General features: G+C 41.7%; 1 protein-coding gene across 30 annotated transcripts in view; it reads right to left on the bottom strand.

The window, feature by feature from the left end:
• KCNMA1 (potassium calcium-activated channel subfamily M alpha 1) overlaps nt 1–17515 on the bottom strand; it is a 416512-nt gene that overhangs the window by 40931 nt on the left and 358066 nt on the right. For all 30 annotated transcript variants that reach the window (XM_064145471.1, XM_064145472.1, XM_064145474.1 and 27 more), the window contains one exon: nt 14680–14872. In XM_064145471.1, the coding sequence (XP_064001541.1) occupies nt 14680–14872 (193 nt within the window). The remainder of the gene's footprint in view (nt 1–14679; nt 14873–17515) is intronic.

Below are 17515 nucleotides of genomic sequence, written 5' to 3'. Positions count from 1 at the left end.
AGCTTGCTGCTTTCTTGCTGCAGTTTCATCTCAACATACAGCGCCCAGTTTAAAACAGGAATAAGAAAATAGCATTCTGTGGCTTGGAGGATGCTTCAAAACACATCTACCACCTCATCAGCACAATTATTTGCACTTCAGAACTATTGGTTATTACTTGCCAGTATTAAAAACCATCCCTGTCCTGCACAATAAAGTGATAGGAAGGTAAGTACCTCTGGTAAAAGAAATGTCAACCCTCTGATGCTGAAGTTCACAGGAATAGCTTGCACATGAAACGAGCCTTATGCTCTGCTCAGCTTGGTGTATTAGCCCAGGTTTGTATGTCACACATACATGATGCCACATCCTGTAACAGCTCCAATATAGCTCTACCAAAGATCACAGCCAACTAATTTATTGCAATTACTTTTGACTCCAGAAATAACCAGATGGTGAAGACTCCCCTTCCTTTTTATTCCTGTGTCACACATGGAAGAAATGAAATCTAAATTAAAACTGTGGGCATGGGATCAAGATCAATCTGAAGTAGCTCTCTAATTGTGTATTCTTGAATGATGTACCAGCAACAATACATTAGCTACCAACAGTATCTACAGTTGTGTAGGTACCACTGTTTGAAGACCAGAGAGGTACTACTGGTAGTAGTCTGTAAAGTTTGAGAACCTCTGCTTCAACCTGTACAGGATCCAGAATCAAGGACTTAGAAAGTAACTTACATCTCTGATAGCCATTCTAGGGGGAAGAATATCCAGAGTACACAGTCACTGGTTTAAATAAATAGACACCTTGGTCAAATACATCATCAAAAAAGGAAAAGATGCTGCCTACTCTTAAGAAAAGATGAACTTCCCATTGCTACACTCCTCTGTTTTTCCTCTGTTAGTGAATATTACTCTTAGAAAGAAAAGTAACTCATTATCATGACAGAATCATAGAATCAACCAGGTTGGAAGAGACCTCCAACATCATCCAGGCCAACCTAGCACCCAGCCCTAGCCAGTCAACTAGACCATGGCACCAAGTGCCTCATCCAGGCTTTTCCTGAACACCTCCAGGGATGGTGACTCCACCACCTCCCTGGGCAGCCCATTCCAATGCCAATCACTCTCTCTGCCAACAACTTCCTCCTAACATCCAGCCTAGACCTCCCCTGGCACAACTTGAGACTGTGTCCCCCTGTTCTGTTGCTGGGTGCCTGGCAGAAGAGACCAACCCCCACCTGGCTACAACCTCCCTTCAGGTAGTTGTAGACAGCAATGAGGTCCCCCCTGAGCCTCCTCTTCTCCAGGCTGCACACCCCCAGCTCCCTCAGCCTCTCCTCATAGGGTTTGTGTTCCAGGCCCCTCACCAGCTTCGTTGCCCTTCTCTGGACACCTTCCAGCACCTCAACATCTCTCTTGAATTGAGGAGCCCAGAACTGAAGACATTATTTTGTTAGAGCTTTTGCTAAGTTTTTATGGGGTTTGCCTGCCTCTCACAGTTCAAAAAAATATCTTTTTCTGTTTAAAGAAGTACCAGGAGAAGAGTCACTATCCCAGCTCCCTCTGTATTTTATTTATATGAGATCCAAACCCCCTTACACTAGCAACCAAGCTGGTAAAACTGATGGTAACAGTAAAATGTAAAGTAGTATTCCTTAAGTAGAGAAAAATTAGGTGGCAACCATAAAACACATGCAGTGGTACCCAGTGCACAATACAGTTGCACTGAAAACTTCCATCAAGCAGATCTGGGTTTTTTTTTCCAGCACTATATCGACATTTTACTGTCATTCATCCATCTAAATATTACCACTGGCTTGAAAAATAGCATAATGCCTATAAAGTCTTAAGCACCACATTAGCTTTTGTATCCATTATCACTTACTGGAGAGTTAAATGGGTTGTAAAAACATAAAACTGTTTACTTCCTTGTTTGAATTTCAGTAGTGCCCCTATCAGTGGAAATGGATGTCCTTTCAGCTAGGGGGTTAGAGCCTTTTTGAGAGTCTTGAGTTTATTTCTTGTTATTTCATTGGATTCTATGAATAAATATCGAAGCTGCAACCTGGATTTTTGTAGTTTAAGAAGTCTGAACCTGTGGTTTCAGACAGGGTCAATCTAAAATATAAATCCACTTATAAATTTCAAGGTCTGGTTAGATTTGACACTCCAAAATAGATAGTCATAAAACAGCAGAAGCAAGATATATTCTAAATATAAGAAGTATATAGAAGTTTGTCCATCTAATTCAGTCTACAGCTGTCTCAAAATGTAAGATGTGTCCAGACAAAGAGCTTACATCCTACTCCAGAACTGAATTAAGATTTAACTGAAAAGTTAATAATAATACAATTCTGAAATGTTGAGAAATCTGGGACACAAGGCAATGCTTTAGAATCATAGAATCAACCAGGTTGGAAGAGACCTCCAGGATCATCCAGCCCAACCTAGCACCCAGCCCTAGCCACTCAACCAGACCATGGCACTAAGTGCCTCATCCAGGCTTTTCTTGACCCCCCCCCAGGGATGGTGACTCCACCACCTCCCTGGGCAGCCCATTCCAATGCCAATCACTCTCTCTGCCAACAACTTCCTCCTAACATCCAGCCTAGACTTCCCCTGGCACAACTTGAGACTGTGTCCCCTTCTTCTGTTGCTGATTGCCTGGCAGAAGAGACCAACCCCATCTGGCTACAGCCTCCCTTCAGGTAGTTGTAGACAGCAATGAGGTCTCCCCTGAGCCTCCTCCAGACTAAACAACCTTCTCAAGCAAGTAAGTAAGACCACCTCCCTCTCTTGCAGACAGAGTATTTTGACATGTGTTATCACCAGATGCTTCACATAAATGTTTTCCCACCTTTGTCTCTTGACAGACTTTCCATTGCTTACGAAAGGGCAGGTCTTGTTTTGACATGAGGGATGTCCTATGGAGAAATGAGTCAAGGGAGTACTAGCCTTGGAGGAGAAGCTTGGGAAGGCACTGCTGTCCCCTGCCTTCCTCTACTGATCAGCAAAGGAGAGCAGCAAGATTTTCAGTCCTTAATCTGGCCTCTTATGTAACACCTGAAAGGAAACCCTTGAAGTCCTCTCCACATCAAGTTGGCCTCCACTGTTTGATAAGAAAAAAGATGAGGACTTTTCTTCCTTTCCATGAATTTTAAATCTTATCAACACCTAGTTGTGAAATTTTAAAACATCACTGTAGGTGTTAAGACACTACAAATAAAAAAGAGGAGTTGAGAATGGGAACATGGCTTTACATGCCTCATGTCCTGCTAGGAAAATGTAAGATTTCACAAACATCATAATTGTTATCCTTCAGGGAATCCTTTTCCAAGCTTTGGTGGCAAAATTGCTATTGCAGAGATTGACATTTAAAATTGAATACAATCAGCAGCCAAACCTCAAACCAATATCAAAGGTCCAATCTCAATTTTACTTTCATAGGACCTACTTTAAGCCGCTAAGGAAAGTTTGCAAAAAAAATGGATATTCCTAGGGAATTTCATATAGTCTTAATTTTGTATCCAAACCAAACAGTATGCAAATTCCCAGACACCATAATCCTTCCAAAGTGTGCTGAAAGAAAAGCAGATCACAATAACTAGCCAAGAACAAAGTTTCCTCCTTTTCTGAAGGTGTTGAAGCAAAGCCTGGATGAGGCACTTAGTGCCATGGTCTGGTTGACTGGCTAGGGCTGGGTGCTAGGTTGGACTGGATGATCTTGGAGGTCTCTTCCAACCTGGTTGATTCTAGGATTCCATGATTCCTTTAATAAAAATTAATCATTTACTTTTTCAGGTTGATTTGTTCAGATGTTTAAGAGAAAAGTTGCAAAAGCACAGCACTGGCAGCACAGCAGGTACCAGTTCTCAAACGAAGGTTGTGCTTCCGTTCAGCCTCAATATCCAACTCTGCAGATGTTGAAATGCTTGGAAGGTTCTTGATAACCAGAAGCTACTAAGGTTTTAGAGACAAGTTACTAGGGAAAGTTGGGGCTTAACCATGCCAAACTTAAAAATCAGTATGCTTATCTTGATAAAAGAATGCCAACTACTTTGTGTTACCCTGAAGTTGTCAGACTTCTGCAACTCACAGGCCAGGATTTAGCTGGAATTAACTAAGAACAGAAATTTAGCATCTCCTGTAACATTGTCAGACTGGTAGAATCAGTTGGTTATTGATGTTTTGTGTCTCTCCCACACTAAAGCACAGCCACTGTCACTGATCTTTGTGGCCATAGATGTTCTTTTTTTTACAAAAGATCACCTTTATGCATATAAATAATCATCTATTAAACAAACAATAGATACTGAAGCAAAGAAAGGCATCAGAATTACACTCGTGAGGATGCCTGCTATGGTATATAACTTCCCAACTATCTTGTAATCTTGTAATCTATTACCCTGTGTGTTCCATTTTCTTGAAGTTATCTTCATAATCAAGATGCTATCACAAGTATCCTGGGCATTGGAACTATTTTTAATTTTCATTTAAAAAGCAATTAAAGAAAGACAATGGATACACAAGACAATAAAGTAAGTGATTAGCAGCATGGAAATGCCATAGGCTTAACGATAATACCCTCTTCTATTCTCCAAAGGGCCTGTCAGGAGAAACCCTTCCTACATGTGGTTGTGCAGCTAATGTGCCTCAGCCTACAATTACAACACTGCTGACACCATTAACCACTGAAACAACATCACTTCATGAAATCCTTGTTGTCTCATTAAAATGCAAAGGGTCAGGTAATTTACCAGCATTGTGTGTCTACTTCTGTTGTGGGTAATTAGCAAGCATTACCCAGCATGGACTCCAACTGGGAGATAGTCAAACTGTGAAATATTTAGAAGCCTTTTTTCTCTTTTGATTTGTTGGGAACTTTTAAGATTCACTCAACCTATCTTTCTATTTCTGGCACCATAAAACCCATTTCGTCTCATGAGACTCTGTGCTTGGTTATTTTAGAAGCAAAACTTCAAATATCAAAAAATGTACTCTGGTGTAATTTGATCTAGAAATCTCCTTCTGCAATATGCATCTTCTTCTAGGAGAACTTTGAAGAAAGAGACAGAGAAGCAAACCACCCTTACTGGCTCTTAGAGACTTTAAAAAGACAAATGTTTTTTTTTCCAAGTACTTCTTTTTAAGTGAAAGCACAGAGACTGGTGCAGTGTATTCCACCACCAGTGTCTCTTGCAAACTCAAGTCCCATATAGTTTAAAGCAACCTTGATGACATCCACTATTGGCTCACATCTTGTCAGGGAGCTGAATGGGCTCTTATTCTTTCCAGGGAAGTTTTGGAACATAAAACACATTCTAATAAAAGTGAACAGAAAATTATGAATTCATTAAACTACTTTGGTATCTTGTGCTATATATAATATTTATATTCCAACTAGTATAAAATATGCTTTAATATCTTTAGGCAACTATAAGGACTTAAATATTTATAAAATGGCTAAAGAAAAAGTATAGCTCTCTTATTCCTACATACAGATGATGTAAGGCATGCAATCAAAGACAATAACACTTTCAAACCATTTGTCATCTTAAAGGAGCCTTTCAACTTCAGATCCCTTGTGTGCAATCTACATAAGAGTTGTTGCCTACATAGGCAACTCCAGAGGAGTTTGCTCCTTAAAAACTATCAAGAGTGCTATACTTCACATAAAACAGGGCTTTCTGAAAATGGAGACAAACCTATAAATTTGCAGGCAAAATAGCTCCAAGTGGGGCTTCAAAATACTGCTGTATTTATCTCTGGGACATCTGGGAACAGGAAGCATTTTGATTTAATATTTCATAACACAGAGGCAATTGCTTCCTTGCCTGGTGTATAATTAATGCTCATAAAAAGAGTGAGGGTTTTTTTATTCCTCAGCATCAGAAATGCACAAAACAGCACACCTTTGTAATAGGAGGTCTGCTTGCAAGATGCCAAACGGCAAATAACAATACAAGAGAGTCACCATGAATTTATAACAGTCTTGGGATGGTTAAATATATTTCTGGTTTGTGGGAAATCACATGCTTGATGTGCTGTACTGTCTACCTCCTTTGCCTGGTTTTATCCTTCTCTGGCTCAAGCAGAAAGTATCTTGAAAGCAGAAAGTGGCAATTGTGGAAGCATAGAGGTATGTGGACTAGGAACTGAGAGCATATCTCAGATACAGAGAAAGTGTGTCAGAGAAACATGCCTTTCCAGCCATTCCCCAACACACTTGTAGGTTATAAGCAATACAACTGAAACCCTCTTTTGTTAGTCATTTTTTTCTCTTCAAAGGAAACCTTTAAGAGAGACAGGAAACTCTCCTCCACGTGTGCAAGTTCCAGCAGCTAATGTTAAAGTCTAGAGGTAAGGAAAATGCAAGAAATGCAAAGGGTGCTGAGTGGGAACTTTTCTGTCAAGGGTTTCTTGTGAAAGCTGAACAGCAAAGTTCTGATATGAATTGCTTCTACAGCACAGGAGGCAGAGTTAAGTGAACAGCCTCTCTCCCACCCAGCCTCCTTGGTTTATTTAAGCCCAAATCTTGCAAAGACTTGAACACAATCTAACTTTACACAGGTGGATAGTTTCACTGAAGTCAGAGAGATTTATTAACCTGTATAACGTTGAGTACATAACTTAAGCCTTGGAACAAGCAAGGCATCAGATTGTAAACTTGCCAGGGCAAAGGCCATATTTTATTCCTGTATATATCAGGAGTATGACAATAAGCCCTTAATCCCATCTAGAGCTCCAGTGTGCTACCATAAAATAAATAACAGCTATCAGCTGATCCATCTCGTTCAGCAGGATAAGGAATGATGTGCATATTGCAAAAAGGTAATGCAGAGTTATTTATCACAGTGACCTGATCTTCCAAAACGGCATGTTTTTGTGACCAAATAGTGATGTGGGCTATGTTCTGGGAAGTTAGGATACCCTTATCTCATTTTTCACTTCATTACTTAGGATGCTTGGCTTTTGAAGAATAATAGAGACTGAACTACAAGAAATAGTTCAAAATTCAGTGAGTTAAACAATAATCAGCCAAATAAAAAATTCTGTTATTATGACTATTATCTTTAGCATGTACAACAACAGACACTAGCAAAAATACAAGGCACCTCCAAAACAGAGGGACCTGGACAGGCTGGATGGGTGGGCAGAGGCCAATGGGGTGAGATTTAACAAGGCCAATTGCAGGGTACTGCACTTTGGCCACAACAACCCCCAAGCAGCACCACAGGCTGGGGACAGAGTGGCTGAGAGCAGCCAGGAAGAAAGGGACCTGGGGGTACTGGCAGATAGTAGCTGAAGATGAGCCAGCAGTGTGCCCAGGTGGCCAAGACAGGCAATGGCATCCTGGCCTGCATCAGGAGCAGTGTGGCCAGTAGGACAAGGGAGGTTATTCTGCCCCTGTGCTCAGCACTGGTCAGGCCACACCTTGAGTGCTGTGTCCAGTTCTGGGCTCCTCAATTCAAGAGAGATGTTGAGGTGCTGGAAGGTGTCCAGAGAAGAGTGATGAATCTGGTGAAGGGCCTGGAACACAAACGCTATGAGGAGAGGCTGAGGGAGCTGGGGTTGTGTAGCCTGGAGAAGAGGAGGCTCAGGGGGGACCTCATTGCTGTCTACAACTACCTGAAGGGAGGCTGTAGCCAGCTGGGGGTTGACCTCTTCTGCCAGGCAACCAGAAACAGAACAAGGGGACACAGCCTCAAGTTGTACCAGGGGAGGTCTAGGCTGGATGTTAGGAGGAAGTTCTTCACAGAGAGAGTGATTGGCATTGGAATGGGCTGCCCAGGGAGGTGGTGGAGTCACCGTCCCTGGAGGTGTCCAAGAAAAGCCTGGCTGAGGCACTTAGTGCCATGGTCTGGTTGAGTGGCTAGGGCTGGGTGCTAGGTTGGAGTGGATGATCTTGCAGGTCTCTTCCAACCTGGCTGATTCTGTGATTCTATGTCCTAACAGCATCCTTAAGCAGGTGCAATCCTGTCAGCATTCATTGTTCTTTTATTTTTACTATTACATCAGGACTTAGCACTCTACTTCTATATGCTTTCCTATAGAGGTTAACTAAGTCCTTAAACTCTGATATTATTGCTATTACTTATGGTTTAAGAAGAGATGGATTTGCTGCATGTGAAAGCAATGTTCTTGATTTCTATATTTTCAGGCATTTAGAACAAATTAAATGTAGAGAACAGCGATGAAGTTGCCAGGGAATATTAGCTTCCATAATAGCCTAACTGCCTCTATGATAATCAAACCTATATTCTGAAATCTTCACTGAACAACTTTACCTTATCAGTGTAAAGTAAGAGAAGTGAGATTCACCAAACTCCCCTCCTTCAGGAAGAAAAGGATTGTTTTGACTAAATGCCTTGAACAGCATTACAGTAGAGTTATCTCTGTAAGTGACACAAAACCTTTGCCAACCAAGCATTTCAGACAGGATTTATCCTTTTTTCTGTTTAAAAACTTTCTCTAATTTCCAGGCCTGATAATACTGTTGCTGTTCTCTCTCCATTGCTCCCTTCAGAGATAAAATAGCCAAGGATTATTGCTTGGTAGAGGTGTGGGAAAACAAAGAGAACACATTACCTGCAAACAGAGTGGAATATAGACCTCAAATTTGTCCTAACAGGAGATTTCTTGCAGCAGATTGCCAAACTAAGTCCATCAGAAGCCACAGCAATTTGAGAACGAATCAACACAGTGTGAAATACATCAAATGAAAATCAGTGGCAAACTGGTTTTGTCCTGACTGAATTTAAGCTGGTTCAAACAAAAAAGGTATGACCAAGCCACAGGTGACTTTTAAAGGGCCTGGATCAAACAAAGCTAAACTTGTACAAGGTTATTTTAGCTGGTGTAGTACGTTACCACTTGAAAGTCAATGTGTAAAATTCTGACTGTGTTTACTTATCTTTTAGGATTTTCCACCGAAGAATGCTGCCATGAAGTATGAGATGTACTACCCAGGAGTTCATCCTCTCTCTATTTTCTTCTCTTTATTCTTTCTAGTTAGAGGATCTATTACAAGAACTGTAAATGAAGGCCCTAAAAAGATCTCTCATGTGTTGAAAAAGAGTTCCCGGGGAAAATTCTCATAAGTTGAAGCAATTTAGAAAACAGCTGCAATTGTTACTATGCTGAAATACATCTACTCTGCTGTACTGTGATCTGTCTTCTAATGTCCATGGAAAAAAATGTTACTGTATAGCCTCCCCTTTCTGTACATTAGACCTGCTTGGAGCCGTAAGATCGCTTTACTTTATTGTTTAGTAAGTGGTTTTTAATGAAATGTACTGCTCTTATTCTATAGGATTCAAAGTAAGATCTAAATCACCACCCAATAAAAGAAAATTATTGAGCTGGCTATCTAAAGTTACTACCCAGAGGCTGCTCTGGCAGAGTATTTATAAATCTCTAAACAGTTAAGTATAATTGTCTTTCTGGGGCTTGGGAAGGAAGCCAAAGAGCAGTTCTGCTTTAACTGAAGAAAAATATTTTGTGTTGGGCCCTATTCAGCTCGTGGGTAAAATAAGTAAAATTCCCACAATGTAAGGCTCTGAGAGAAAAGACAAGAAACGTGGAAAACTGCATGGGAGCTGTCAGGAGATGCTACTTGAAGGAGCAATGGCGCAAAGGTCGACAGAACGGAGGGAGGGAGAACTACTGGAGCTTTCCCAGTCTAACTGCCAAAGCACAACCCATCCCAGACTTAATCTTCCTGGCTATCAATACTTCTTGATCAAATTAGCTCACTTTGTATCTGAGGGGACAGAATGAGGAACAGGAAGGATTACCCCAGGTTACCTAAGGTTAACCTTTTTTTCTCTACCACAAAGATCTTTACAAGCCTTTCCAACAAGATAATCGGTCAATATCTATATGAGGGATGGCAAGATAGAACCAGCACTTCCCTTGCCACAAATAAGACATCTGACTGAGTTTCTGAGTGCTGTTGTGAAGAGGTGGGGCCAGCTTCCACTTCACAGCATTTTGTATTTCAAAAGCTGTGATACCTTCAAGAAAATGACAGTTTGCTGCAGCCTCAGTTGGATTCATTGTGGCCTTTCTGCCCTTGGTTTGAACTTGCAGTGAGCTGCCCAGATGATTTCCAAAAGTTCACTTTCAGTCTGCACCGCCAATCTCTAGCAAGCCTTTGAAAGGTTCAACACAGACAGCCATGAGAATGCTTTCAACATCAGAACTTTCAACAACAGATGTCTAATTTGAGGGAGTTTCCTTTTCTTACAGCAAATCCTGCCAGAACAGTTAGTAAGTTTCTCCTTCTAAGGCAGGCACCCTGTTTGCATTCATAGTTTTGCATAGTCATGTGTTTGGTGATACACTGATAGACAGCTCACGGTGAGCACAGATCTGACAACTTAGTTTCCTGTCATACACTCTGGGTACTCCAGGGACCTTTGTAAGCTCTAGCCCAGAATAATTTGTGGGCTTTGTGCCTTAAACTGTCAGGTTCTGTTTTTTGGGGGTTTTGTTTGTTTGTTTTTTTCTTCCTGCAGTAGGTCAAGGCAGAGCACTCTGTGTGGTTAAGATGCAATTCCAGCAGGGTTAGTTAGGACTCAAAGCAGGCAGACCAGAGGACCAAAGTTTTTTTACACTACTTCTAGAAGGTCCAGATAATTACTGCTACTCAGTGCAAAAGCCTAGGAACACATCAATGCTATGAGAAGGCATGAGGAAACCTTTGTTCCTGCATGAGAATGGTGGCTGTGTCTTCTACCAGTAACAAGACAACCCTTTGTTACATAAACCAGGCCAATACATTAGACTTTCTTTCTGCAGTTAACTACTTGGAGAACTGGAAGCCCTACACTGCTACAGAACATTCCCAGTCAGGAAGCCCACTCTCACACATCCACCTTTCTCTTTCTTCTACAAGGCTTTTCCTCCCAGCCGGCACTTGGGGTCATTTGTTGGTGTAACAGTATGCTCCTGGTTGGAAATGGCATGTTTGGATGGATACAGAGGGTTGGCTATTGATGAATGCTTATATGTCTATGCCTAGAAGTGACTTTAACTTTGAAACAGGTGATGAGGGTGAGGTCCTAAGGAAAAGGGAATGAAATCACCAAATTTATGGGTTCTCTTTTTGCTACCAACCTAGAACAAAGCACTTCAGCATTGGCCAATGACTATGGCTTATCTGATGGTTAAATTTGCATCCTGTTTTTTATGGTGCACTTCTTGTCCTGGTGTCATCTTTGTCTGACAGCAGAGTAAAATAAGCACAGATAAAAACTGGAATGATCCTTGTGCATTTGATAACTTATCAATTAAACAACTGTAATTTGTCCTTTTTCAGAGGCATAAACATAAATTATTATCAGCTTTGCATATGAGATTCCACTGCTTAGTGATGACTGAATCATACTATCTTATCACTTAAAATAGCAAGGGTAAGATTACACTGTTAATTCCTCATCAAACCCCTCACAGCTTAGCCTGTATGCTTCTCAGGCTGCTGACATATTTTGTTTTGTTTCTTCTCTTTTCAACACCCTGTCTCAGGTCAAGTGACATTCTTCCACAAACTCAGGCTTTCTAATGTCAATGCTCCCTCTATTCTCTACTAAGAGTCACATAAAAGAACAGCACAAAACACTCCAAGAACAGTATCACTGAGGAATGTCTAAATTCTACATGATGCACTTAGAGCTAGAGTAATTCACACTGGCAATACTTAAGATTTGGACCAACTAATGTGTTAGGCTGGTTAAATATGTCAACTAATACACAGAGGTCTAAGCAGGAGTAAAATGAGAGCTCTCTCTGTAGCTAAAGGTACTTAATTGCCAGTAGGGAGCTGCGCGGTGGTTCTAGGATGCTACTTGTTGACCAGCAAAAGCTCTATCACCTGGTTTGTATAATTGTGATGATAATTCTGTCCACCATACTTCAAAGCTGTAAAGTGGACAAAAGTTCCAGTACAGTTTGTGCTTCAGTGCTGGGCCCCATCCTCTTTAACATCTTCATAGATGATCTGGATGAGGGCATGGAGTCAGTCATCAGCAAGTTTGCAGATGACACCAAGCTGGGGGCAGATGTGACTGAGTTGGAGGGCAGAAGGGCTCTGCAGCAGGACCTTGGACCGCCTGGACAGATGGGCAGAGTCCAATGGGATGGGGTTCAATAGCTCCAAGTGCAGGGTGCTGCACTTTGGCCACAACAACCCCATGCAGAGATACAGGCTGGGGTCAGAGTGGCTGAGAGCAGCCAGACAGAGAGGGATCTGGGGGTGCTGACTGATACCCGCCTGAACATGAGCCAGCAGTGTGCCCAGGTGGCCAAGAGAGCAAGTGGCATCTTGGCCTGCATCAGGAATGGTGTGGTCAGCAGGAGCAGGGAGGTCATTCTGCCCCTGTACTCTGCACTGGTTGGACCACACCTTGAGTGCTGTGTTCAGTTCTGGGCCCCCCAGTTTAGAAGGGACATTGAGATGCTTGAGCATGTCCAGAGAAGGGCGACGAGGCTGGGGAGAGGCCTTGAGCACAGCCCTACGAGGAGAGGCTGAGGGAGCTGGGATTGTTTAGCCTGGAGAAGAGGAGGCTCAGGGGGGACCTTATTGCTGTCTATAACTACCTGAGGGGAGGTTGTGGCCAGGAGGAGGTTGCTCTCTTCTCTCAGGTGGCCAGCACCAGAACGAGAGGACACAGCCTCAGGCTGCGCCAGGGGAGATTTAGGCTGGAGGTGAGGAGAAAGTTCTTCCCTGAGAGAGTCATTGGACACTGGAATGGGCTGCCCGGGGAGGTGGTGGAGTCGCCGTCCCTGGAGCTGTTCAAGGCAGGACTGGACGTGGCACTTGGTGCCATGGTCTAGCCTTGAGCTCTGTGGTAAAGGGTTGGACTTGATGATCTGTGAGGTCTCTTCCAACCCTGATGATACTGTGATACTGTGATCTACTGATCTAACTGCTTTTCAAAGTCTAACCATTGCATTCAAGGGCCCTTCAGAAAAATTACTATACTGAAAGCAATGCAACCAATCCAGGAGCTGTGGATACTACAAGCAGAGAATTTACTGGGGAGATCAATATTTTCTGAAGCAACAGGCTTTAAAAGAACTCCTCCCTAATCAGTGCTCCCAGAGATTATATTACCTGCAAACACAGTGGAATGTAGATCTCAAATTCGTTTCAACATGAAATCTCTTGCAGCAGTTTGTAAGATGATTTCCATCCAAAAAGTTGCAATGATGTAAGAATTTATCAATGGATTGTGAAATAAATATAATGAAACTCAGTGGTTAACGATTTTTGTCCTTTCAACTGACGTTTAAGTTCCTAAAGGGGATATACTGTAGCATAAGCCAGGATAGAACAGAACCTTAGAACAGAGAATATCTAGAATGTAGAGTCATAGAACAATTCAGGCTGGAAAGGACATCAGAGGGAGGCTAGTATAACTTTCTGCTCAAAGCAGGGTCAGCTATCAGGTCAGATTTGGATCTTCACGCCTGTATGCAGTAAGGTCTTGATTACCTCCAAGGATGAACACTGAAGTATGGCAGTGTTTATTTGGTGCAGAAGACTCTTATTGTGCTAGGGTCTTCCATTTCCCTCAGGGATGGTCTAGGATCCCCAGTACTTCCAGAAGTAAAATACAACAGCCAAGTGTTGGAAGTACCACCAACCTCTGACTAAAGGCAGAAAGAGGGAATTCTTTGATTGTCCATGCTCAAGAACAGGAAGGAAGGGAGGAAAGGAGTGAGACAAGCAGATTGTATTGCTTGATGATTTTACATGTGTGATAGAAGACTGAGAGAGACATCACAGAATAGCCAATAGCCTGCTCATGAAAATACACATTTGGGAGGTGAGGCTCACAAGGTAACTGCAGACCAAAGCACTGTCCTTTTTACACCTACACTTATAGCAGGGTTAGATACTCAGAGAATAGTTACTGCTGCACTTAATGGTTTACCCAAAGTAGGAAATCAACTGCATAAGATGCAAGACCCTTCAGAGGTGGGAAAATTACTGCTTTTACACTGATGGTCTTTGCCAGGGTGCTTATGAGTGCTTTGCAGCTGCTTTGCACAGGAACAGTTGGTGTAAAATAGCCTTTGGCTACCTATGAATCGGTCCTCTACCCAGCAAAGCCCGAAAGACTTCGTCCAGCGTCATTAAATGGGATGAGTACATGGCAAACCACGGGAAGAAATCATCTCGGAGTTAAGTCTAAGTGGCTTTTTGAGCAAGAAGGCAAAGGAATTGTAAAGACAATTTAAATTGTTGCTCTTTTCATTTTACTTTTTGGCTCCTATTAGTCTTTTTCTCTGTGTTTGCAATGCGTTTTACACAGAAAAGACATCTCGTTACAGGAAAGTTTGGAGTATTCTGGAGCATCTTTGGCTGTATGACAGCAACTGCCCTTTGAAGGAAGCCACAGAACAGGACAGGTGAGAAAGCAATGGGTTTATCTATTTTTAAGGAAAATCTTAAAATGAGAAAAAATGCCAGTTTCATGTTCATTCATTTTCCCTCTGCAAGATGTGCTTTGTGATGTAGCAGAGAAAGTACGTGACTGTCCCTTTAAAAGCCATCATACCAATCAGCAGGTTTAACTGTCAAGCAAGCTGATGCAGGGCTCTTTGAATTACTGAGTGAGGGATATTCTTCCTGCCAGGTCCTGTCCCCCATAGGCACTGCAGAGAAGTATTATAGGGCAGTCCTTACCTTGGGAATTAGCCTGCAAGACCCCAATGCTGTCATCAAACTGCATAGATTTGATGTTGAGTGACGCCAAGATGCATTCCTTGTCCTGCAGCGAAGCATCATCAATATTATTCTGATTGGCTGACAGGATAACGCACATGTCGCAGAGGTTGATGTTGACAGCCCTTAAATCAGCCCGACTTAATGGTGTACCCTTCGGCACAGAGGAAAAAAAGGGGAGGGGGGGAGTGGGGTAGGAGAGGGAAAAAAGAAAAAACAAATTAAAGATTGAGAAGGAGCTTTGGGAAATTATTTAACAAGTATCTTTTTTATGCTCTGACATTAAGCTGGTCTAACTATGTGCCAGGGAATAGGAGATGTGTGCTAATCTAAAGGGTAGTTGGTGCTGATGGCAGCATTTTAGGTTCAGTCTCAATACTCAGTCAAGCTATTACTAACAAACAAGAAGCAGGAATAATGCCAGCATTCTACATCTCATCGGTGACTTGAAATTGTCTTGATTTAAGTTGCTGTCATGTGGCAACCTCTGGCTCTCTGAATATAGCAAGGAGTGTGTTTTAAATGTCTATTTATCTATTACTAAGTCACAATGGTCTTGGGCAAAGGAAGAGCAATTTAAACAGGAAAGCATTATGTGTTCTGCACATTTGAAATGTAATCAGGATAAAGCTATTTTTTTCCACCTGAAGCAATAGACAAAAAAGGTTAATCCTTTCCAACACATGTATTTGTTGCTTCTAGAAGGAAAACACAGTGACCTTCAAAGCTGGGTGATTAAACCCTTTGAAAGCGAAAGGAGACTTCATTGTAATGGGCACAACTTATGCAATATTCCCTGCTTCCCCAGTTCTCCATCAGAGAACGCAATAATTAAGATTAAATGCTCTGGTAGTCCGTGGGGTTTTTTTTGCCACTTAACACAACTGAGACATTATGTTTTGTTTAAAGGTAGCACCTGCATTTCACATCCAGCAGGCCGCAGTGCTAGCTACAGCATGTCAAGCCTATGTCAGAAGGGCTACAAGATCCAGGGCAAAACCAGACTGGTTTTTTGAAATGGAAACTGGATTCTGCTCTGCTGCCTCACATGGTTTGGTACCCAAAGATCCTAATGATGATGAGGGGACTAAGCTGCCCCTCTGTCACATAGCAACTTTCATAAAACCAAGTCAAGACCTTACTCTTCCATCTCTTGATCACTCACAGTGAACATCTGAACTCCCCTGAGAACAGTCAATGCAAAAGGGAATTTAATATGTGCAAAGTGAAGGCAGAGCTCAAATCTTATTCGGTGACTACCACCTGAGATGTTTCAAATACCAGCCTGACTATTCCACATTACTTTCAATAATGTGAGACGTGAAACCTTGTGGAAAACAGTGTGTGTCAAACAGATCTGACTTAGTTATAAAGTGCTCAAAAGTTAGGGTACGATTATTCCTGGCACCTAAATTCTGCCCTTTGCAGCTGTGCTGTGCACCAAGTGAAGCAGGATTCCTGTGGGGGAAAATAATATGCAATCATGTAATTAATTAAAGGCTTACTCCTAATGACTTTATGCAAAGGGACAGAATTAAGGCTGCTTGAGGATATTTAAAATTGACATTTGCCTACTTCTTAACAGTTTACTCAGCAACTTAAATGCTTCTTTTAATATAGACTATAAATGAAATTTCCCTTTAAAACAAACAAACAAACAAAAAAATCTTATATTCAGCTGTAGCCACATCCCCATTAGCTATCAGCAGCAATTTCTGCCTTGTAAACCAAAGCGCAGAGAAGTAGGAAATTAGTCTGAGTGGCTTCCCTTTACACATAATTCCTACTGTTATCATCTCAGAAACTCTAGTGGACTTTTAAATTAGCATAATTAGATTAGAGAAACGTTGATTTTTTTAACTTTATATAATCATTTTGAACCAGATAGGCTGGGGTGGAGGGGAAGGCAAGCAGAAATGAAGTCTCTGTGGTCTTCAGAATCCCTGATTACTGTGCAAGATAAAATTCCCTAATATGTTCTGCATTTTTAAAGGTCCATTCACTGACTATTTAAGCTGTTTAAGTTGAAATTAGTCCAAAACTACACTAAATTTGGATGCAAACTGATTGGGGAACGTAGCAGTGGTGTACATTTCCTCGGTGTTTCAGAACTGAAACTTTACAAATATGCATTAAATTATGGATGCACATTATGTACTGGACAGTTTGGAAGTGGTGGTTGGATCCTATTCTGCTACACAGTTCAACAGCGTTATTAAATGAATTCTAATTCCCTAGTCTTTAGCTCTCACACTGACTGGAATTAAAAGGGACTGGCAGGAACAGGGGGATGTTAACTGACTAAATCTGATATTGACACTTTTTGTGACACCACTGAATCAGTTTAAAGACAAAATCTAAGGGCCAACAGTAAAACAGTAACAAAGACCTACAGTCTGAATTAGTAAAAAACCAAAGGCAGTCTCTCCATTCTATAGCTGTTCTCCTTACTATTCTGCCTAGGTTACACCATCACTGATTTATTTCACTTCTGAAATGCAATTACTACCAACAGGTACATTCCTAAGTTTTCATTCTGATAAAAACATCCAAACTAACCTCACTCTGCAATGTATAGAACATTCACTTTCACACTTAAACTATGGGCTTGTTTCCCTCCTGCCTACATCTCTTAGGGTCATTTATAGCTATGACCATCTAAGATCTCTGTCTTGGAGGGCTTCGTTTGTTTGTCCTGGAGCTCACATTCCTACATTTTGGGCACATAAGCAAATGCTAATGATAGATAGCAGAAAAAGGACCTCTGAATTATGGTTTTACTGCTTGTCCCTACTGA

The sequence above is a fragment of the Pogoniulus pusillus genome, chromosome 6 (assembly GCF_015220805.1).
Source record: "Pogoniulus pusillus isolate bPogPus1 chromosome 6, bPogPus1.pri, whole genome shotgun sequence".
Taxonomy (NCBI): domain Eukaryota; kingdom Metazoa; phylum Chordata; class Aves; order Piciformes; family Lybiidae; genus Pogoniulus; species Pogoniulus pusillus.
The sequence above is the reverse complement of the archived record's forward strand: the minus strand, read 5'-3'. Positions and strand labels throughout refer to the sequence as shown.